This window comes from Streptopelia decaocto (assembly GCF_964273445.1).
Source record: "Streptopelia decaocto genome assembly, contig: HAP1_SCAFFOLD_89, whole genome shotgun sequence".
Lineage (NCBI taxonomy): Eukaryota > Metazoa > Chordata > Aves > Columbiformes > Columbidae > Streptopelia > Streptopelia decaocto.
In genome coordinates this window covers 190,278-213,442 of record NW_028117096.1, presented here as the reverse complement: position 1 = coordinate 213,442, position 23,165 = coordinate 190,278, and the positions used below count along the sequence as shown (strand labels likewise).

The window sequence follows — 23,165 nt, the reverse complement described above, 5'->3', positions numbered from 1 at the left end:
TCACTATCACTGCAGCGCACAGAAACACAGGCAATGGTCACAAACGTGTTCACTATCACTGCAGCGCACAGAAACGCAGGCAATGGTCACAAACGTGTTCACTATCACTGCACAGAAACGCAGGCAATGGTCACAAACGTGTTCACTATCACTGCAGCGCACAGAAACGCAGGCAATGGTCACAAACGTGTTCACTATCACTGCAGCGCACAGAAACACAGGCAATGGTCACAAACGTGTTCACTATCACTGCAGCGCACAGAAACACAGGCAATGGTCACAAACGTGTTCACTATCACTCCAGCGCACAGAAGCACAGGCAATGGTCACAAACGTGTTCACTATTACTCCAGCGCACAGAAACACAGGCAATGGTCACAAACGTGTTCACTATCACTGCAGCGCACAGAAACGCAGGCAATGGTCACAAACGTGTTCACTATCACTGCAGCGCACAGAAACACAGGCAATGGTCACAAACGTGTTCACTATCACTGCAGCGCACAGAAACACAGGCAATGGTCACAAACGTGTTCACTATCACTGCAGCGCACAGAAACGCAGGCAATGGTCACAAACGTGTTCACTATCACTGCAGCGCACAGAAACACAGGCAATGGTCACAAACGTGTTCACTATCACTCCAGCGCACAGAAACGCAGGCAATGGTCACAAACGTGTTCACTATCACTGCAGCGCACAGAAACACAGGCAATGGTCACAAACGTGTTCACTATCACTGCAGCGCACAGAAACACAGGCAATGGTCACAAACGTGTTCACTATCACTGCACAGAAACGCAGGCAATGGTCACAAACGTGTTCACTATCACTGCAGCGCACAGAAACGCAGGCAATGGTCACAAACGTGTTCACTATCACTGCAGCGCACAGAAACACAGGCAATGGTCACAAACGTGTTCACTATCACTGCAGCGCACAGAAACACAGGCAATGGTCACAAACGTGTTCACTATCACTGCAGCGCACAGAAACGCAGGCAATGGTCACAAACGTGTTCACTGTGTGGCACAAGGTGCAGCTTGGTCCCCACACACAGCTCGGCTGCATCGACTTGTTCCTTTTCCCCCAGGAAAATAATATTTGAAGCAAAAAGCATTTGTACCCACCACCCACCGAACCCCCTGAACCCTTTCCCTGCCCAGGAGGAGCTGGGGAGGCTCTTGGGCTGGGGCGGAACACGGGGAGCCCCAACATTCCTTCCTGGGACACCCCAAAGAGTCCTTAGTTACTAATGGTCAGAGCGACCACGGTGCTCCGAGCGAACAGCTCCCGCGTTCCCCTGGTCCTGCAGCTACTACAGCCGTTTGTGCTCCCCCAAAACTTCTTTCCTGCAGGTAGGAACCCACCCCGACCCCTGCAGCCCAGGACGCTCATGGGGGCAAGAGCGGAGATGAGCGCCGGCCATGGCTCCTGTCTCTCTTGCAGGCTCAGCCCCGCTGCACCCACCAACCATGCAGCAGCAGCCCAGCCCTGCAGCCCGGGCGCCCCGCCAGGCCCCACCAGCAGGTACGGCACCCCTGGCTCCCCGTCTGCTCGGACACCCCGGCACCTTCAGTCACTTCGCCATCCCCGACCCCGGGCACTCCCAGCACCCACCACCCCTGCCCTGGGTCATATGTGCCCAGAAAATCCTGTTTTCTGAGCATTTCCCCAGTACCCAGGGCCATCTCTCCCATTTCCCCTCCCAGAACCGAGTCTCCTCCCGCTTTGCAGCCCCGTTCCCTGCACAGCTGCTCACCCCATGGGGATGTCCCGGCCACCAGCAGACCCAGGGGACATTGGTGATGGGGACCAGCCCATGGAGGGTCCCCCCAGCCCGTGACAACTCCCTCTCCCCCTCACAGGGCTGCTGAGGGCACCATGTGGGTGCTGCTTCGACCTGCGTGTCTTCCGCATACAATGGTACAACCACCAGGGCACAGCGGTGGCCGCAGTCACTCCGGTGCTGCCAATTGCCATCCGAAACCTGGAGATGCAATTTGCACAACTCAGCATCTCCGACAAGGCCACCGCTGCGGGGACAACCCCGGGCGGCCATGTCCACCCCAGCTGCTCGGCTGCCCCCAGCAACAAAGCCACTGGGGACCCCAAGAAGAGCCTTCAAAAAGATGCCCTGAAGCAGAATGTCCCGAGGCGCGATGAGCCCGGTGTCACCATGGCCACCGTGCCCCAGCGGGACTCCAGCTCACTGGCGCTGCCCCAGCACCTGCCAACGACCAACGAGCAGCTGGGGCGCAAAAGGAGCCCCGAGCGGGGGCAGAGCCCCGAGCCGCCCAGCAAGCGCAGCACAACAGTGGAGCTGCCACAGGCTGCCCCGGCAGAGCAGCGGGGCCGCGAGCGGAGCCAAAAACGGGGGCACAGCCCTGAGTCTGAGCCCCCCACCAAGCGCAGGGCAGACGTGGAGCAGCCGCAGTCCCAGGCTGCCCCAGCAGAGCAGCGGGGCTGCAAACGGGGCCACAAACAGGGACAAAGCCCCGAATCTGAGCCCCCCAGCAAGCGTGGGACGGGCGTGGGAGGGGGGGATTAGAACATGAGCAGGGGATGGGGTTCGGGGTGGGGGGGGGGGGGTGGTGGAGGGGTTAGGGAGGACAGGATACTGCATTAGGGAGGCGGGTGGAGGGGTTAGGGAGGATACGATGCTACATTGGGGGGTCTGGAGGGGTTAGGGAGGATACGATGCTACATTGGGGGGTCTGGAGGGGTTAGGGAGGATACGATGCTACATTGGGGGGAGTCTGGAGGGGTTAGGGAGCATAAGATGCTACATTGGGGGGAGTCTGGAGGGGTTAGGGAGGATACGATGCCTCATTGGGGGGTCTGGAGGGGTTAGGGAGGATATGATGCTACATTGGGGGGGTCTGGAGGGGTTAGGGAGGATACGATGCTACATTGGGGGGGTCTGGAGGGGTTAGGGAGGATACGATGCTACATTGGGGGGGTCTGGAGGGGTTAGGGAGGATACGATGCTACATTGGGGGGTCTGGAGGGGTTAGGGAGGATACGATGCTACAAATGGGGGGGGGTCTGGAGGGGTTAGGGAGGTTACAATGCTACATTGGGGGGGTCTGGAGGGGTTAGGGAGGATACGATGCTACAAATGGGGGGGGGTCTGGAGGGGTTAGGGAGGATACGATGCTACATTGGGGGGGTCTGGAGGGGTTAGGGAGGATACGATGCTACATTGGGGGGGTCTGGAGGGGTTAGGGAGGATACGATGCTACATTGGGGGGGGTCTGGAGGGGTTAGGGAGGATACGATGCTACATTGGGGGCGGGTCTGGAGGGGTTTGGGAGGGCGGGATGCTGCATTAGGGGGGAGGGGGGCTGGCGTGGCTTTCATGGGACCTTTTTTCTTTTTCGCTTTCAATTAAATGCTGTTTTTCTGGATCTGCTCTATGCCTGTGTGGGGTGGGGTGAAGGGGCACTGGGAACCACAGACCCAGCTTTGCTTCCCTGCTGCAGCAAAATAACCCCAAATCAGCCCCAGAATGGCGAGGGAGGCACTGCAGGGCAGGGACCCTCCTGCCCTTGTCTGGCTGCACCTTGGGCAGCTGTTTTTCCACTCCCTGGTCCTGCAACCAACCAAACTATCACTACACTGGCCAGAAATTGCCTGGAAATCTCATCTCCCTTTATTGCTCATTTCCCACCCCAGCTCCACAACCTGGGGGCCATGGAGCACCTGGCAACCCCAGCTCCGCGGGTCCGGCCGGCAGCAGGTGCAGAGTCCCCATCCCAGATGCTGGTGCCGGTGCAGCCCCCGCTGCCGCTCAGCACCCCGAGCTTCATCCTGGCCCAAAACTCGGGTCCCTGGAGCAGCTGCAGCACCCACCACAGCTCTGGGGGGGCACAGAGAAAAGGAGAAAAAAAAAGAATCCCCAAACCCAAATGTAGAGAAGCCTCAGCGCTGCAGGACGAGCTCTCCCCTCCCAATGCTGCTGGAGAAGCCGCCTGTGCCATTGTGGCCATGGGGCAGGCGCAGGACCCCGTCGCAGAGCCCAAGGAGCTCGGACACCCCGGTTGTTTCTGGGGGGATCCCAGGGCGGGGTTTGGGATCCCGAGAGGAGCTGCCGGCCCAGGGGGCCCAGGCGGGCGCCCCGCTGCCCCAGGCACCGTGGGGGCTCTCGGGGCTGGAGCAGCTGCCGCTGCCCACGTTGGCGTCGAAGGGAGGGAAGAGGTCGCTGCAGAGGAGCGATCCGGTGAAGGTGTCGCTCCAGTCGCTGGGATTGAAGTCACTGCTGGGCCAGGTGGGTTCCGAGGGCTCCTTGTTCAGGAGCAGTGATGGCAACGCTAAGGCACCTTTCAGCTCCCGAGCGCTGCCGAGCAGGGAGCCACCGAGGCCGTAGGGGAATGTCACGGCTCTCGCCTGCGCTTTCCAACCCAGCTGATCCACCAGCTCCTCCACCGCCTCCGGTTTCTTCTTGGAGCCCTTCCCACTGAGCGGGACCACCCTGATGCTCTGGCCGCCCGGGTGGCCGAGCTCCTCCAGGGCTCTGCGGGCGCTCTCCGGGCTCTCGTACTCCACCAGCACGCAGCAGCGGCTCAGCAGCTCGGGGAAGCGCGACGCGTATTTGCGCACATCCGAGGGCAGCTTGCGGCCCGGGCGCAGGATGCGGATGGAGGCGATGGCGCCCAAGGGGCTGAACATCCTCGTGATGGTCTCCAGGAAGTTCTTCTGCAGCGGCAACAGTACGTCCTGCTCGCGGGGCAGCAGCTCCCAGGCCAGCAGCAGTTTGCTGGGGGGGATGCTGAGCAGGGACTTGGGGATGGGGACACGCCGCCTCACTTTGGTGCCCTCCTCATTCACTTCCAGCAGCTCCGAGAACCGCAGGGCGTAGAGTGTGAGCCGCCAGTCGCGCGTCAGGTATTTCACCTGTGGAAGAGACGGGGGTCACCACGTCCCCATGAGCGTCTCAGGCAGGGACCACCCTAAGCCTGCTGTCTGGGCAGGCTGCGACCCCATCAGCCTGAAACCACAGCAAAGCAATGTCCCCATGCCACATGAGCATCTTTGGGGTTTGCAGGAGAACATTCCCAATGGGCTCTGGGAATGGCAACTTGTACCTCCCCATACACCCCAGCAGAAGCAGCCAGAGGACACCCAGACACACGGACACCCTCCACATGAAGGCCGCTTCCCAGCCCCGCTGGCCGGCACCAGGGGCCACCTACCTTCTTGAAGGACGTCAGCAGTTTGATGCTGACAAAGCCCATCTTGTTCTTCTGGACGTGTTTCAGCAGGAAAGCGTCCTTGGCCAGGTTCTCATCGGAAAGGTAGAACTCCACCTGGGACACGATCCTCCGGACCAGCTGTGGGTCGGGGATGGAGCAGCTGCGGTCCAACAGATCAGCCCCCAACACATCGCTCACATTGCAGAAGCTCCTGGCAGAGCAGCGGGGACACAGGCGTGAGCTGGTGGCCTTTGGGATGTCAGCACTGCCCAGTCTCAGCCACAAGGGCAGTAGGGACAGCAGGGACACCAGCTCTGCCCTGAACACAGGGGAACAGCAGCCCGCACCCTGCGAGGCTCCCGGTGCTGAGACCGTGAATCTAAACCCATCCCAGAGAGGAGACATGTTCCCTTGGGGACAAACACGAGGTGAGACCCTGTGCACATCCCAACAGCCACGTACCCACTGAAGCCCTTGCCGAATCCCTCGCGGCTGAGCAGGGTGAGCGAGCGGCTCCGGGACGCATGGACGTTCAGCGCCAGGACAGAGTTTCTTTGCGCTATCAGAGAGTTGCTGCAGCTGGGCTGGGAACCAAGCCCCAGGGCCACTCCAGAGCTATGTGAAGACATCGTCCTTCATCTGGGATGGCAAACAGGAGGAGGACAGGGCTGGGACACCTCCTGACTGCAGAGCCCCCGAGCCCAGCCCAGCCATGGGGGAGCAGAAGCAGCTCATTGCTGTGTCCTTACCTGCTTGGCAGTGCTGGGAAAGGTAGAAAATCCTGATACTACATCCTAGAGACCCACAGGCAGCAAAGCCCAACCCTCCCCACCTCCAAGGTGAGGTTCCTGAAAGACAAAGTGAAAAAGAAAGGAGGGGAAAAAAGAAAGAAAGAAAAAGCCCTCAGCACAAGCAGGCTGCTGGTTTATAAGGGGAGCTGCCCACAAAGAGCCCAGTGGGTGCTTATGGACCCACCAGGCTCCAGGTGAGACCTGTCAGGGCTTAAACAGCCCCAGCTGAGCCTGGGAGCAGCCGGGCCGGCCTGCGGTGACCCAGAGCAGGTGGAGGGGCAGAGACAGAGCTATCGGCACCCGGCACGACAGTGAACTGCTGCTGTGAAGTGAAAATCATAGAATGATTTGGGTTGAGACTTTCCCAGCTACCCAGTGCCACCCCTGCCATGAGCAGGGACGTCTTCACCAGCTCAGGTTGCTCAGAGCCCCGTCCAGCCTGGCCTGGGATGTCTCCAGGGATGGTTCACCCACCACCTCTTGCTCAGGGTCAGGAGGTGCTGCTGAGCCCCCCAGGGGGAAATAACCCCCTTGTTTGGGCCCTGAGACTTGGCATCTGAAGGAAGAGGCTCAGGCTGGTCCAGCCACCCCTGCACGACTGGGCACAATGCAGAGGGAGAACGAAAAAGGGTGCAGAGGGAGAGGCTGAGGCTACACCTTCCCCCTCCTGAGGTCTACCAGCAGGAAGGACCCGTCGCTGGTCACGTCCCTGTGTCCTGCTCCCATCCTCCACAATCAGTCTGGAAGCAATATTACAAGATGCTTCTTGCAGCCCCATCTCCCACTCCATGGATTCTGGTCTCACCCCCAAAACCAGCCGCCGTTTTGCAGTGAATGCACCTCCCTGCACGCACCGGATCCCCGGCCAAAACCGCTTCAATCAGACCAGACCCTGCATCTCCCCCCAGTGCTGCAGCATCCGCCCGACACCTTTTAGTGACTAAAGAAGAAATGGGACCACAACAATCCTTGAACAGGCCTGAGCATTTGATACATGTTTCTTGCTATTCAGGTTTAGCCGGGAATTTGGTCCATTGGATGGGCTGTCCTCCTCGCACAGTGCTGCACAGCTCCAGGGCATCTTGCTCGTGCATCCGTGGGAAGCCTTTTCTGACTTAGTGCTCCCTGCATATATATTTCATACTTTCCTGCAATCAACCTTTCCTTTTTCCTGGCTTGGCCTTTCCCAGCAAGTTCTTGAGGATTGGCTTCCTCCAAACTGCTTGAGTGCTGCTGAAGGAGGATGAAGGGACAGCTCTGGTGACCCAAGCGCTGTACTCACCACCAACAATCATCCAGCACCGCAACACAGGTTTCACAGCTCCTTGTGTCCAACCCTGGTGTGACCTGATGACAGCAGGGGGTGAAAAAGCTCAAGCAGCCAACAAGAGAACTGTAGAACAGAATCACAGAATCATATTGGTTGGCAGAGACACTCAAGATCATCGAGTCCAACCATAACCCAGTCCTGGCACTGCCCCATGTCCTGAGAACCTCATGTCCGTCTGCCCAGCCCTCCAGGGATGGTGATTCCAGCACTGCCCTGGGCAGCCTGTTCCAATGCCCCACAGCCCTTTGGGGATGAAATTGGCCTCCTTAGAATTACAGCTGGCGAGAGGGGTCAAGGACAGTAAAAAGAATGTTTTCAAATACATAGCAGATAAAACTAATACCAGAGGCAATGTAGGCCCACTGAGAAATGGGGTGGGTGCCCTGGTGGCAAAAGATACAGAGAAGGCAGAATTACTGAATGCCTTCTTTGTCTCTGTCTACTCTGCCGGAGGCTGTCCTGGGGAGCCCTGTACCCCTGAGACCCCGGATGAAGCCAGGTCAATGGAGGAGTTTGCTTTAGTCGATGAGGACTGGGTTAGGGAGCAATTAAATAGTCTGGACATCCATAAATCCATGGGTCCAGATAGGATGCACCCGTGGGTGCTGAGGGAGCTGGCTGAAGTCATTGCTGGACCGCTCTCCATCATCTTTGCCAAGTATTGTGAAACGGGAGAGGTGCCGGAGGACTGGAGGAAAGCAAATGTCACTGCAGTCTTCAAAAAGGGCAAGAAGGAGGACCCGGGTAATTATAGACCAGTCAGCCTCACCTCTGTCCCTGGGAATGTAATGGAACAGCTTGTCCTTGGTGCCATCTCAAGGCATATCAAGGATAAGAGGGTTATTAGGGGCAGTCAGCATGGCTTTACCAAGGGTAAGTCATGCTTGACCAACCTCATAGCCTTTTATGAGAATGTAACAAGGTAGGTGGATGATGGTAGAGCGGTGGATGTGGTCTACCTTGACTTCAGTAAAGCCTTTGACACAGTCTCCCACAGCATCCTCACAGCTAAGTTGAGGAGGTGTGGTCTGGACAATAGAGTAGTGAGGTGGGTTGCAAACTGGCTTAGGGAGAGAAGCCAGAGAGTGGTAGTCAATGGTGCGGAGTCTAGTTGGAGGCCAGTATCTAGTGGAGTGCCTCAGGGGGCAGTACTGGGGCCAATATTATTCAATATATTCATTAACGATTTACACGAGGGAATAGAGTGTACTATCAGCAACTTTGCTGATGACACTAAGCTGGGAGGAGTGGCTGACACTGGAAGCTGTGCTGCCATCCAGCGGGACCTGGACAGGCTGGAGAGTTGGGCGGGGAATAACCTGATGAAATTTAACAAGGGGAAGCGTAGAGTCCTGCACCTGGGCAGGAACAACCCCAGGTTCCAGTATAGGTTGGGAGATTACATATTAGAGAGCAGTGTAGGGGAAAGGGACCTGGGGGTCCTGGTGGACAACAGGATGACCATGAGCCAGCACTGTGCCCTTGTGGCCAGGAAGGCCAATGGCATCCTGGGGTGTATTAGAAGGGGGGTGGTTAGTAGATCGAGAGAGGTCCTCCTTCCCCTCTACTCCGCCCTGGTGAGACCACATCTGGAATATTGTGTCCAGTTCTGGGCCCCTCAGTTCAAGAAGGACAGGGAACTGCTGGAGAGGGTCCAGCGTAGGGCAACAAAGATGATTAAGGGAGTGGAGCATCTCCCTTATGAAGAAAGGCTGAGGGAGCTGGGTCTCTTTAGTTTGGAGAAGAGGAGACTGAGGGGGGACCTTATTAATGTTTATAAATATATAAAGGGTGAGTGCCATGAGGATGGAGCCAGGCTCTTCTCAGTGGCAAGCAATGATCCGACAAGGGGTAATGGGATCAAGCTGGAACACAAGAGGTTCCACTTAAATTTGAGAAAAAACTTCTTTTCAGTGAGGGTGACAGAGCACTGGAACAGGCTGCCCAGGGGGGTGGTGGAGTCTCCTTCGCTGCAGACATTCAAAACCCGCCCGGACATGTTCCTGTGCGACATCACCTGGACGTTCCTGCTCCAGCAGGGGGATTGGACTAGATGATCTTTTGAAGTCCCTTCCAATCCCAAACATACTGTGAAACTGTGAAACTATGTTCTAAATTATCACACTCATACTAATTCTGGATGTTAAGATAGAACAAAATTGGAGAACTATGAAATCCAAGGGCAGAAATTATGGGTAGCAACTAACCCAGGGAAAGGTGGACTCGGTGTAGGCTCTGTCTCCTGCCCCAGGGGAGAACAGAATATCCGTTTTACACAAGCTGGTATGTGGGACTATTCAGATGGAGGGCAAGTGCAAGATCAAGATAAGGAGGAGTTAGTTAAGAGTGCCACTCAGGAATTGAAAAGAGAGCAAGAGAAGCAGAAATTGGTACAGAAAAGCAGTGATTGGTATGAAGAAGTAAGGCAAAAAGACAAGGAATTCCAATTACCAACAGTAGGGAAAAACCTGTTTATAGATCTTGTGGAAAAGATAGCCTGGGAATTAAATGTCACCTTATGCTGGATATGTGGGGGGTGTCAAATGGCAGAACAGTGGCCTTGGAGAGGAGAGAGTGTAAGCCCAGAAGGATTACTAGTATGGATCCAGCCACCTGGGCCCAAGATGGAAGCTGGGGATACCATACCCCAATATATATGCTAAACTGAATTATTCGGTTGCAAGCAGTGATTGAAATAACAAGCAACCGCACAGCTGAGGCACTGAATCTCATAGCGAGACAATTGTCTCAAACCAGAGCCGCAGTGTACCAAAATTGGGTAGCCTTAGATTATCTTTTAGCTGAAGAGGGGGGGTTTTGGGAAATGGAATACTTCTGAGTGTTGTTTGGAAATAGATGATAATGGGGAAGCCATAATGAAAATAGCAGAAGAGATAAAACGAGTTGCACACGTACCAGTTCAGAAATGGAATTCTATACTTCCTAGCCACTGGTGGGATAACTTATTTGGGGGAGCCTGGTAGAAGAAAATAGGGTTCATGATACTATGTGCATTTCTAGGTTTACTGTTCATGCCATGTATGATCCCATGCTTTATTCGGTTAATACATTCGGTAGTCCAAGGCATGCAAATCTCAGCCATGCCTATAGATCCTGAAATGGCAACAAAAGGAAGAGGATATAAATTATTGATTTTAAAAGATAACACAAAATCGCAGTGAGGTCTGTTCTTTGCATTATAACCAGCTCCTTTCGCCTGCTGGGCTCAGTGCCTCCCACTCCTCACCATTTCAGTCTGTGATCGCGGCATTCCCCGACCTTGGCGCCTTTGGTTCTCTTTTCTCTCTCTCTCCTGCAGATGGCCCCTCAAGTGCGGCGGGGGAATTGGTTTATATCCTGCACCTAAATTATGCATTATCAACTAATCTCGACCTCAGGCACTATTGGCATTATGGCTTAAAGACAACCGATATCACCTTGACACTGATGCACTTCGTCTTCCATAACTCGGCTGGATGTAATGGATTAAGGACTTATAGAGCCTCCCCCACGTGATGCACCCTCCTAACCATCTGGTTATGGTGTGTCCACAAGTTCCTACAATGTTGCGCTTCAGTGAATGCTCGCAGGACATAAATTTTCATCCATCTACCCCATTTACTTCCTCTAACTTTCTAAACAACGTAGCTAATTTTCAACTAAAAGCCCAAAACATTAGCCTATCATGTTGTATATTTCGTTAATTTCTTTCTCTTATTGGCACTGGAGTTACATTAATAATTCATCAACATATTTCATACATGTGTATGCTAATCCTCTGATAAACCATTAATAATTCATCCAACTTTTTCATTCTTTTCTTGTTTATTTTTCCACCCTTCTTTGCATTCAATACTAACCAATTTTAAGCCGCACTTTTTACCATCCCAATAAATGAACTTCGCCCCAAGCCCTAACCAATTTAAGCCGCACTTTCTATCATCCATACACACATCAAGCTTCGCCCCAAGCACTAGCCAATTTTAAGCTACACAGACAACCAGTGAGCAACAAACACAAACAAACAAACAAACAAACAAAATGTCCCTGTAGCTTACAATTAAAGCATGGCACTGAAGATGCCAAGACGGCCCCACACCCACCCAGGGACAAAAGACTTAGTCCTAACCTTACCATTAGTTCTCGCTAGACATATACATGCAAGTATCCGCGCCCCAGTGTAAATGCCCTTGACTCCTACACCGTAGGCAAAAGGAGCCGGCATCAGGCACGCCCATAGCAGCCCAAGACGCCTTGCTTAGCCACACCCCCACGGGTACTCAGCAGTAATTAACATTAAGCAGTAAGTGTAAACTTGACTTAGTTATAGCAACTCAGGGTTGGTAAATCTTGTGCCAGCCACCACGGTCACACAAGAGACCCAAACTAATCGTTCGTGGCGTAAAGAGTGGACTCATGCTTATCACATTAATTAAGGTCAAAATGTAGCTGAGCTGTCATAAGCTTAAGATACACTTAAAACCGCCCTAAAGATGGCCCTAATTCGTATGACTTACTAAACTCCACGAAAGCCAGGGCACAAACTGGGATTAGATACTGCACTATGCCTGGCCCTAAATCTTGGTGCTCTATACAACCAAAGCATCCGCCTGAGAACTACGAGCACAAACGCTTAAAACTCTAAGGACTTGGCGGTGCCCCAAACCCACCTAGAGGAGCCTGTTTTATAATCGATAACCCACGATACACCCGACCACTTCTTGCCAAAAACAGCCTACATACCGCCGTCGCCAGCTCACCTCTTCTGAGAGTGCCACAGTGAGCACAATCGCCCTAACCCCGCCAACAAGACAGGTCAAGGTATAGCCTATGAAGTGGAAGAAATGGGCTACATTTTCTAGCTTAGAAAATCTCACGAAAGGGGGCATGAAACAGCCCCTAGAAGGTGGATTTAGCAGTAAAGCGGGATAACATACGCCCCCTTTAAGCTGGCTCTGAGGCACGTACATACCGCCCGTCACCCTCCTCACAGCTCTAAACTATCAATAAATAATACGCCCACTTGTTAAAGATGAGGTAAGTCGTAACAAGGTGAGTGTACCGGAAGGTACACTTAGCACACCAAGACATAGATATAATATGAAAGCATTAAGCTTACACCTGAAAGATGCCTGCCACACATCAGGTCGTCTTGAAGCCAACTCTAGCCCAATCCCCCACAACCAGACATGCATAAAAAAATCTACTAAATCTTTAAACTAAAACATTCTTCCAACTCAGTATAGGTGATAGAAAGGTCATTAGGCGCTATAGAGATCCGTACCGTAAGGGAAAGATGAAATAACAGTGAACAAGCCAAGCAATAAACAGCAAAGATAAACCCTTGTACCTCTTGCATCATGATCTAGCCAGAACAACCAAGCAAAGTGGACTTAAGCTTGCCACCCCGAAACCTAAGTGAGCTACTTGTAAGCAGCTATCCCTGAGCGAACCCGTCTCTGTTGCAAAAGAGTGGGATGACTTGCTAGTAGAGGTGAAAAGCCAATCGAGCTGGGTGATAGCTGGTTACCTGTAAAATGAATCTAAGTTCAACCTTGATATCTCCTCCAGGAACCCTCAGCCACCCCAATGAAGATTATCAAGAGTAATTTAAAGGGGGTACAGCTCCTTTAAAAAAGTGTACCACCTCCCCTAGTGGATAATTAACAACCTTGTACATAACAATTGTGGGCCTTTAAGCAGCCACCAACAAAGAGTGCATCAAAGCTCCATTTCTACAAAAATCCTAAACCCATATGACTCCCTTCTCACTAACAGGTTGACCTATATCCATAGGAGAGTTAATGCTAAAATGAGTAACTAGGGTAGACCCCCTCTCAAGTGCAAACTTACATCCACGCATTATTTACAGATAACTAATACTTCTACTACAACAAGATTTACGTATTTCACTCTCTGTTACCCCGACCCAGGAGCACCTACTAGAAAGATTAAAATCTGTAAAAGGAACTAGGCAAATCTCAAGGCCCGACTGTTTACCAAAAACATAGCCTTCAGCCGAACCAAGTATTGAAGGTGATGCCTGCCCAGTGACTCTATGTTCAACGGCCGCGGTATCCTAACCGTGTGAAGGTAGCGCAATCAATTGTCCCATAAATCGAGGCTTGTATGAATGGCTAAACGAGGTCTTAACTGTCTCTTACAGATAATCAGTGAAATTGGTCTTCCTGTGCAAAAGCAGGAATGAATACATAAGACGAGAAGACCCTGTGGAACTTAAAAATCAGCAGCCACCTCGTAACAAAACTTAACCCACTAGGCTCACTGCTAACAAGATGCTGGCTCGCATTTTTCAGTTGGGGCGACCTTGGAGAAAAACAAACCCTCCAAAAACAAGACCACCACCTCTTAACTAAGAGCAACGCCTCAACGTACTAACAGTAACCAGACTGTTAGTAACCAATGGACCAAGCTACCCCAGGGATAACAGCGCAATCTCCTCCAAGAGCCCATATCGAGGAGGAGGTTTACGACCTTGATGTTGGATCAGGACATCCTAATGGTGCAGCCGCTATTAAGGGTTCGTTTGTTCAACGATTAATAGTCCTACGTGATCTGAGTTCAGACCGGAGTAATCCAGGTTGGTTCCTATCTATGTTGAACTTTTCCTAGTACGAAAGGACCAGAAAAGTGAGGCCAGTGCTTCAACGCAAGCCCCCTCCCTAAGTAATGAACTCAACTAAATTACAAAGAGATCCCACACGACACCTAATCCTAGAAAAGGATCGCTAGTGTGGCAGAGTTCGGTAATAAGCCCTTTACCCAGAGGTTCAAGTCCTCTCCCTAGCTCACTATCCTCCATGATCATAGCCTACCTTATCATATCACTATCATATGCAGTACCAATCCTAATCGCCGTAGCATTCTTAACACTAGTAGAACGGAAAGTCCTAAGCTATATACAAGCTCGAAAAGGCCCAAACATTGTAGGGCCTTTCGGACTTCTCCAACCAGTGGCAGATGGTGTTAAACTACTCATTAAAGAGCCTATCTGCCCGTCTACCTCCTCACCAATTCTTTTTTCATAACCCCTACACTAGCCCTCCTCCTAGCCATTACAACTTGAATTACCCTCCCCCTCCCCTTCTCCCTTACTGACCTTAACTTAGGTCTCCTTGTTTTCTGGAGATCCAGTGTGTTACATCTAGGATCAGATTCACAGATTCATTTCCACCCACAACTGGGTCAGTTGAGGCGGGGGGGGGTGTTATGAAAATACGATACGCCCTCAAAAACCCCACAAAAATCTAAACCAGGCAGGTCTTTCACATTTCAAAACTGACAATTTAACTTGTGAACATTTTGATCATTGTCATGAGTCTGTACAGCTGTTGGAAATGGAAATAGGAATGTCCTTTTTGCTCAGTATGGAAAGCCCCAGGCAACCCTGTGCATAGTCTGCATAAGCAAGTTACCTGACGGAAGTTGCATTACTGGTGGAAGAAGAAATGCTGAAAGGATCTACAGAAGCATGCTTTTGATTGGCAAAGTGTCTGCCAGTGTCTAGGATGAGGCTGATATTATGTAGGGTTTTTCTTTACTCGAAGACAGACTACTCAGTGGAGAGCAAGTCTTGCTCGTCAGGATTAGCCCAGGTGCTTTGTCTTGCTTTGTGTCTTATGTTCTCAGGACTCACCTCAAGTGTTTTGATCTATAGAAAGTTCCTAGAGAAAGTGATTTGCTTGCTTGTGAGAGGCACTTATCTCAGCAAGTGCAAATCTCCTCCTCATAGAGGGTGGTGAATCGTGGCTGGGGCGTCTCCTAAACAGACCAGCTGAGGGGTTGTTGAAGCTCTAAAGCAGCCTGCTCAGAGGGAAGTGGGTTAATGTCCTCCTTTTGCCTGGGGAGGGGAAAATAGGTATATTAAAAGTCAGATCTAGTGCAAGCACTGGGCAGTTTTCATTGGAAAAAAAGGAAACTTTGCAGTCAGACACAGCAGAGGGTGTAACCCCAAGTTTTGTTCTATTTCTGAAAATTTTTTCCAGCACCTGATCAGCACATCAAGGTGAGTACATATCTGTCATTAGTGAATGCACTAAAGGAGGAGCTTAAAAAATCATCACCCTGAAGTTAAAAATAAGAAATGCAGTTGGTTTTCATTTTCCCACTCACTTAAAAAGATTAAAGTGATACACTTGCAAATTCTCTTGGTGAGCATGGAAGCAACACATTTGTAAGGAAAACAGAGATGCTTAGTTTTGTAATCACACGAACTGGAGGGAAATCACAAGTTATGTCCCGATGCATGATAGTATTGCAAAAACTGACCGCACCATCTCAATTTTGGTTAGGAATTAGTCAACTCGGGACATCACTAAGTGAGGATGTAAATTGGGAATCAGTTTGGCAGCAATTTGGTAGGAGGATTTGTAAGGTTCACACTGTTCTGCTGCTTCTGTTCCCACTGCTGGGGGCAAAAAAGTCCTTGTTGTCAATAACACTCAATAAATGGCATGTGATACAAAAATAACAAACAGGATGAGCAGCCGCCCATGTTCTGGTTTTGGAGATTCATCTGCCTGGGGACTTTTAGGACAGTGGAACTGGCTGATGAGTAGACTGGGTAGGTTATTACTTTGTTTCTAGGGAGAATTAAGCTAAGTCTAATTAGAGTCACTTAAATCCAGAACGTGAGAGCAAAGGTTCACGGTGAGACCAAAGGATGTGAAGACCCTTTGCAGCAGAGGATCTGCCCGTGGGCATGTCTTTACTCTTCGGCAGTTAATGAAGCTTTTCCAACACGGCACCACCTTGCATTACCCAGAGTGCTTGATTTAGGGATAATTCCCATGTCTGAGCTGTTAGGCAGCCATTTGCCACCCCACAGAACCTCGTGCCTGAGCCCAGAGGCTATGCCTATGCTTTCACACCTATGCTTTCCATAGCAGGTGCCCTGGGGTTTAGCTGAGACCTGCTCCCCTACCTGTTTTCCTACCTGGACATCTAGGAGGTGAGAGAGGCCACATGCCAGACACATGGAGCCGGCACCAAAATGTTGAGATTCTTTAATGGAATAGACGTAGGCTGGCAGGTTCCTGCACCCATGGCAGCACTTTCGCAGAGCAATTCATTACCATCATGTACTATAGGATTGTTTTTCACAGTTTCTTTTAGTAACTTTAAAGGAAAAGAGAAGTTCCTTTGTATCTGAATAACCTCCTCAGTAATTTCATGCCACCACCATTCCCAGGTGGTTTCAGCCATGCCCAGTGCGTGACCACCAAGAGCAGGGACAGCCGCCTGGGCCTCCTGGGCACAAGGACAGCCTCGGGGCCAGCAGCACCCCAAAGTCCTTCCTCCAAAGAGTGCTGGGTGGATGGGCAGTGGGTGGGGTGGGACACTGGGGGCCCATGTCACCTCCATGTCACAATGCGACCACGGGGCAATGCTGATGTCACAATGATCCGGGGCAGTATAAAAGGGAGCAGCGTCCCATGTCTGCTGCCAGAGCTGGCCTGGAGGCAGCCTGAAGACATTTGAGAGGAAGTCCTTGAGGAGGCGGTAGAATCCCTTGACAGGGGCTGAAGGAGGAAGAGCTGGATGAGGCAGCTGGAGTTTCTCCGCTGCAAGGCTATCTCCCAGCAGGGCCACGTTCCAAGTTCATCTGATGGATGAACATCCTTTTCAGCTGGATAGCAGTAGAAAAATCAAGGGAATGCCTTCTTGAGGAGCAGTGCAGAGCTCACCGTCCTCATGGACTGTAAGCAGCTGTAGGAAGTGGAATGCAGAGTGGTTTGAAGGGGGCCCGGTGCTCTCACGGCCAGCAGAAGGTACATGCGTCCTTGGCACAAGGTGATGGAGTGAATGGCTAAGCTGGGCAAGGTTCCAAGTGTTTGTCAGGGATTTCCTCAGCATGTACTGCTAGTGAAAGGAGGGGGAAGGAAAAGAGGGAGAGAGAAGAGAGAGAGGGAGAGGGAAGAGGTGAAGAAAGAGGAGAAGAGAGAGAAGATGAGAGGAGAGGAGAGGAGAGGAGAGGAGAGGAGAGGAGAGGAGAGGAGAGGAGAGGAGAGGAGAGGAGAGGAGAACAAAGAGAAGAGAAGAAGAGAGAGAAGAGAAGAGAAGAGAAGAGAAGAGAAGAGAAGAGAAGAGAAGAGAAGAGAAGAGAAGAGAAGAGAAGAGAAGAGAAGAGAAGAGAAGAGAAGAGAAGAGAAGAGAAGAGAAGAGAAGAGAAGAAGAGAAGAGAGAGAAGAGGAGAGGAGAGGAGAGGAGAGGAGAGAAGAAGAGAAGAGAAGAGAGAGAAGAGGAGAGGAGAGGAGAGGAGAGAAGAAGAGAAAGAAGAGAAGAAGAGATCATCATCCTATCATTCTATCATTCTGTTATTCTGTGTTCTCCTGGGAGGCATGACCAGCCTGTGGGCCGAGGAGCCAGGTCTTGCTCAAATGCTCAGGGAACAGCCGATCGCCAGTGTTGGGGTCAGGAAGGAATTTTCCCCCGAGGCAGACTGGCCTTGGTCCCCAGGGTTTTTTTGTCTTCCTCTGCAGCATTGAGCATGACCTTCTGTCAGAGCTCCTCTGGGCCCTTTTGGCTCATTTCATGCCCACTGCTCTTGCCCTCCAAGGCACCACTCGTGCCCTGGCTTTCTCAGGTTCTTTCTCCCAGCAACAGGAGCCAGCTCTCCTCTTTCTCCTTCTTCTATTAAAATTTGTAATTTTAATTAAAAAATATAAATATAAATAAAAACATAAAATAAAATTCTGTTTCCAGTTGTATCCTTTGTGTATGTGTCCCTGAAATAGTTTTTGGATCTAAAACCTCTCTGGCATTTCAATCGAACAGTCATATCTTTATTGGACCCCTTGTGAGTGTACAGAATAGAGCAGCACAGCACAGCACAGCATCGTTGTGCTCAGTAGTTGTGCCTGGAGAATGATGAGCTCTGACCCAGGCCTGAGGACTCCATCCAGGAAGCCGCTGTCTGCAGAGCAGGGGCCAGGCCTGTCCAGGAGATGAGGCAGAGACTGGTGCCAGTGTAGATGCCCCGGGAACCCCTGCCCAGGCTCCACCTGCACTGCAAGGTTCTCTGGTCTCCCCAGGTCCTGTGTGATAGATGCCAATCCCAGGCCAGCACCTCAGGTACACTGGGCCTCTAAAATGGCACTGGCTGTTTATGGTGAGACAGCTGATGACTGATGTCTGTCTGGAAGTGCACTAAGGATAGGAGAAGAAATACTGGTCTTCCCCTGTACTTCTATTACCAACACTCTATGATTTCATCTCCCTCGTCATTCAGGAGTTCCCACGTCTCCTGATTAAATGTCCCTGTCACAGGACAACTTTCCAGCACTGTCTGGACGTTTGCCCTTCCCAGTGCTCTCAGGTTTCTCCTCCACTTGCTCTTTGGTCATTCAGTGGCCTCTCAACTGTCTGGTTTCTGCTTTGAGCTTCAGGGAGTTACAAACTTGCCCCATTTTTCAGAGCTCTAATTAACATGGTAGTCAACACGTTAATTGTGTTTATTTCTACCCTTTCCTATCTCTCTGTCTAAAGCAGTTCTTTGTGGGTGTCCCTTGTGGATGCTGGACCTCATCAGATCCACTTACACACACAGCTGAGGAAAGTGTTTTGCTGTTTATTAAACTGTGCAGTGTTTGCACAGGAGAGCAGGTGGAGCTGGTGCACAGGAGCTGCAGCATCTCCTGCAGAGCTCAGTGGAGAAGTCTGATGGGAGGAAAAGTGATGCCATCTCTGGTGGCCAATGAGGGAACCGGCAGACTGGGGGTGGGGGTGAGGAGCCAGGTTGTCCATACAGTGTCCAGCCTCAAGGGACTGTTCTTCTGCCTGTCCAGATGTCTTCAGGAGACCCTCTGGATCAATGTCCAGTGTAGAATGCTGCTGTCACTTCTTCTATACACTGGAAAATGACAGAAAATACCCTGGAAAGAAAAAACTCTCTTTTATGAAATCTTCTTTGAAATCTTCATCAGCAAGTGTCCCATTGAAACCTCTCCAGTTAGTTCTACAAGTCTGGAAGATTTGAAGAAAATTAGGGAAAGAAACATTGCTCATTAGGGCTTTCTGTGTTTTAATGAGCCCCATGGCGTATTTGGTGCTGAGACCATGAACCTCAGATACCAAGGACAGACTGAAGAATCTGCTCAAGAAGTCCAAGTCAGAAGCAAACTCCAAAGTACCTTGAAGCATTAATGGGCCCCACTGAGGGCTGTTACTGACAAAGCCTCCCCAGGGACTCGTTAGAGCAGATAATTGGAGGCTGTGATTGCATCAGGCAAAGGCAAAGTGCAGCAGCTCTGATGCTGAGAAAGCCCTTGGTTTGTTTGATGAAGGACAATGGCCAAGCCTTGAGCCCCTGCCCCTGGGAAGGGAGATCCTGTCCCTCACGGGTGGCTCAGGGCTCTTCCTGGGGCTGTGGGGAGTGCGATGCCCAGTGCAGGACAATGGTGTGACACTCCCTGGGGGGTGCAAGGAGGCAATGGGGTGCCATGGCCATGACAACCATGTGTCTCCTCTTAGGCCTCGCTGGCAGGAACATCAGCCATAGCCAAGGGGACAAAGACCTTGGCACTTTCAGGGACATCCAGCCTTGCCAACACCCTTGGCCATCTCCACGATGGTCCATCCTGCACTGTCTCAGGCCTGTGGCTGTTTCCCCACAGGCTGCAGACACCCCATGCGCTTCCCCACCTTGTTCTCACCCCAGTGTGTCCCCACCTGTGCTGCTGTCTCTCCATCCTCACCAGCTGTTCCTGGAAACACAGAGTCATGGCTGATCCAGAGTCCCTCTGAATGACCACAGCACTGTGCTCAGAGTGACATTTCTTTATCCTGAGCTCCACTCTGGGCCTCCAGAGCTGCAGTTTCTGGTGGCTTTCCTTTCTCATGCTGTTCCCTCTACCAAAAATAGTAAAATAAAATAAAATAAAAGGCGTCATCTTGGAAAGTGATTTTCAAGTTTTCTGAAGCTACTACTGCCCTTTCTTGTAATAGTTTTACCACAGCCAACAACTAAGACCATGAGAGCTGCTCACATCCTGCTCCCAGTCCCCAAGTGGGATAAGGGAGAGAACTGAATGGGAAGGGAGAAACTTGTGGGTTTAAAAAAAAAAAATAATAAGACAATAATAATAATAAAAAAACAACCTACTAATAATAATATACTTATAATATTTCTATTTACATAAAGTAAAATATATGATACTCAGTGCAATCCCGCACATAACTCCAGTTGTGCTGAACAGGCAGCCCAAAAGAAGAGAGCACCCTGGTCCTGAAGAGCTGATCCCAGCAAGAGAACGTACAAGTGCAAAAGGCAGAGAGGCCCAAAGGCCAACTGAAAAACAGCAAGATGTCATAAAACTGAACTAACTCTGAACTCCCAACAGAATGGAACTTCCGAACAGAGCTAAGCAAAGCAGCCGGAAAACCAAAACTAACGGGCTGGAAAAGGCATCTCCAGCTTTATACCAAGCATGACACTAATAGTAGAGAATAGCTTGTTGATTGACCTGGATGTCAATCAAGGTGCTGTCCTGTCTGTGCCCTCTCCTAACAATTTGCACCTGCAGCTGCACTCCAGAGAAGACCTTGGTTTCACTGACAGTAGTCAAGGTAAGTTAAATAGAAATAGATAAATTAAATTAACAAAATATACTCAGTGCTATCCCCTGTGTAACTCCAGTCACACGGAGCAGCCAGTCCTGCAGAAGGGAGCACCTTGGTCCTGAACAGCCCATCCCAGCAAGAGAGAGCAAAAGGGCAACAGGCAGAAAGGCCCAAAGGCCAACGGCAAAATGGCAGAACAGCAAAAGGCCGAACTGACATCGAACTCCTGACAGAATGGAACTTCTGAATGGAACTGACCAAACCATCTGGAAAACCCAAAGTAACGGATGTAACAAGCCCTAAAAGCCGACTCCAGATTTAGACTGAGCATGACGTTAATCATAGGGAATATTTCATTGATCAGCCTGCACATCAATCCAGGCGCTGTCCTGTCTGTGTCCCCTCCTGCCAATCTGCATCCACAGCTGATGGCCAAAGAGTCCTTGGTTTCACTGATAACAGCCAAGATATCAGTGAGTTCTGACATTCCTTTCATAGCAAATGGCAAACACTGTAAAGCTGCTAAAAGACAAAATGAACTCTATCCCAGGGAAGAAACAGTGTTATCTCAATATTCTCATAGTAAATCTAAACAAAAGACTGTACTGGCTGTGAAGGAGAGAGGTTCAAAATGCATTAAAAAAATTAACTCAATTTCAGTTAAAAAAGCACGTTTCCTCAGGCTCCACTTCACCAGGCTAAAGAAGTTTGGGTCTCTCAACATCTCCACACATGACCCAGACTTTCTCTGGCCACACGGCAGCTCCTCCCCATTCCTCCAGAATGGGGAACCTCACACTGGGACACACGGCTCCAGATGTGACCACACCAGTGCTGAGTCACGATGGACAATAACTGCCCTTGTCTGGGTGGCCACGCTCCTCCCAGTGCAGCCCAATGTGCTCATGGGCATGTTCCTGTTTAGCACCACTGAGAACTGGCTGAACATCCAGGCTCAGAGGGCTGTGACCAGTGGCACGAAGCCCAGCAGGAGGTACCATGAGGAGCACTGAAGGACACCATATCCCTACCCAACATCTCCTCCCCTCTTGGGTCCCTGGAATCACCTCAGTGACAAGGAGGAGAGCACTGCCTGTATGGGTGGAGGAGATGGGGTCTGGTATGAGGGTCCAGGGGCAGTTTCTCCTGGTTGTTCATGCAGCAGCAAGCTGGGCTGGATATTTGGAGAGAGGAACTCTTTCTAAGTGCTTCCAATGGGCATGGGAATGGTCTATAGTTTCCTGCACGCTGCCTTTTCTGGTGGAGATCACAGAGGCTGCCAGCCCTTTAGAGGACCCAGGACAAGCCTTGTCCTTCCTGTGGTCACAGCTGGGCCCCAGTTCTCCAGCTCGGCCCCATCTCAGGAGCCTTGTCCTGTGGTGACTTCTCGGGTAAGGTGTACAAGAGGGGTGCATAAGTTTGTCTTAAGGACACGTGATGAGCACCAGGACTGAAGTACCAGAGCATAAGGACTGGCATTTCTCTCTCTGGTGCTCCTGGCCCCATCCTGTGCTCCCCACAGGGCCCCAACCTGGCACTGATGCTCTGCAGAGCAGGTTGGCTGCAGAACCATGGGGTGACTGCACACTGGTTATGCTGCTCAGTGAGGGACACAAATGCAACTGGCTGGGCTGCACTGGCACTGAGCTCTTTCCTGGGGGTCTAAAGCTCTGGAATGGGTCCAGAGCTTTTCTTGGGACTCATTGGATTTTCCGCTCATTTCAGTTCAGCAATGCCTTCCTTGTCCTTCAGGTTCCCGGAAACTAGTGCAGGAAGATGCTGCCTATCCCCTTCCCAGGGACAGAGGTAGGCTGACCAGCCCTGAATTCTTCAAATCCTCCTTCAGGCCCTTCTTGAAGATGGGCTTGACATCTTCCTTCCCCAAGGACCTCAGAACTTCTCTGATTCTGCTGTCACTTTTGAAAGCACAATCCAGAATCATGGGCAAGGGTGATGTAGCAGATAGGAGCACTTGCAATGAGCCGTCCCAGCAGCTGAGATGAATGTCACTGGGCCACTGGGGATTGTTCCTGGAGTCACACACAGAAATGCCAGGGTTCCATCAGAGCTGGCCTCGTGGACTCGTTATGCACCCAGGGATGTTCAGAGACAGAGTCTGTCCCTTTTACTCACAGAGACAGGAGTCACATTGTACCTCTGGCCTCCTGTTGCTACCCCAAAGGGATGGGAGACACCTCAGCCCCACATCATGAGAAATGGACACGGGGACCTCAGTTCAAGGAAGAAGATCCCAGTGGGTGGTTTCCT

General features: G+C 51.3%; 2 protein-coding genes across 2 annotated transcripts in view; both read right to left on the bottom strand.

Annotated features, from left to right (window-relative positions):
* Positions 1-23,165, bottom strand: part of LOC309451913 (uncharacterized protein) — a gene marked incomplete at its 3' end in the record, with an annotated part of 263,365 nt that overhangs the window by 192,867 nt on the left and 47,333 nt on the right. The window lies entirely within an intron of this gene.
* On the bottom strand, positions 3,925-5,824 carry LOC309451905 (la-related protein 6-like; the record flags this gene model as incomplete). Its single annotated transcript, XM_082076610.1, has 3 exons — positions 3,925-4,896; positions 5,196-5,406; positions 5,658-5,824. The coding sequence occupies 3 exons, from the start codon at positions 5,822-5,824 to the stop codon at positions 3,925-3,927; spliced, it is 1,350 nt and encodes a 449-aa protein (XP_081932736.1).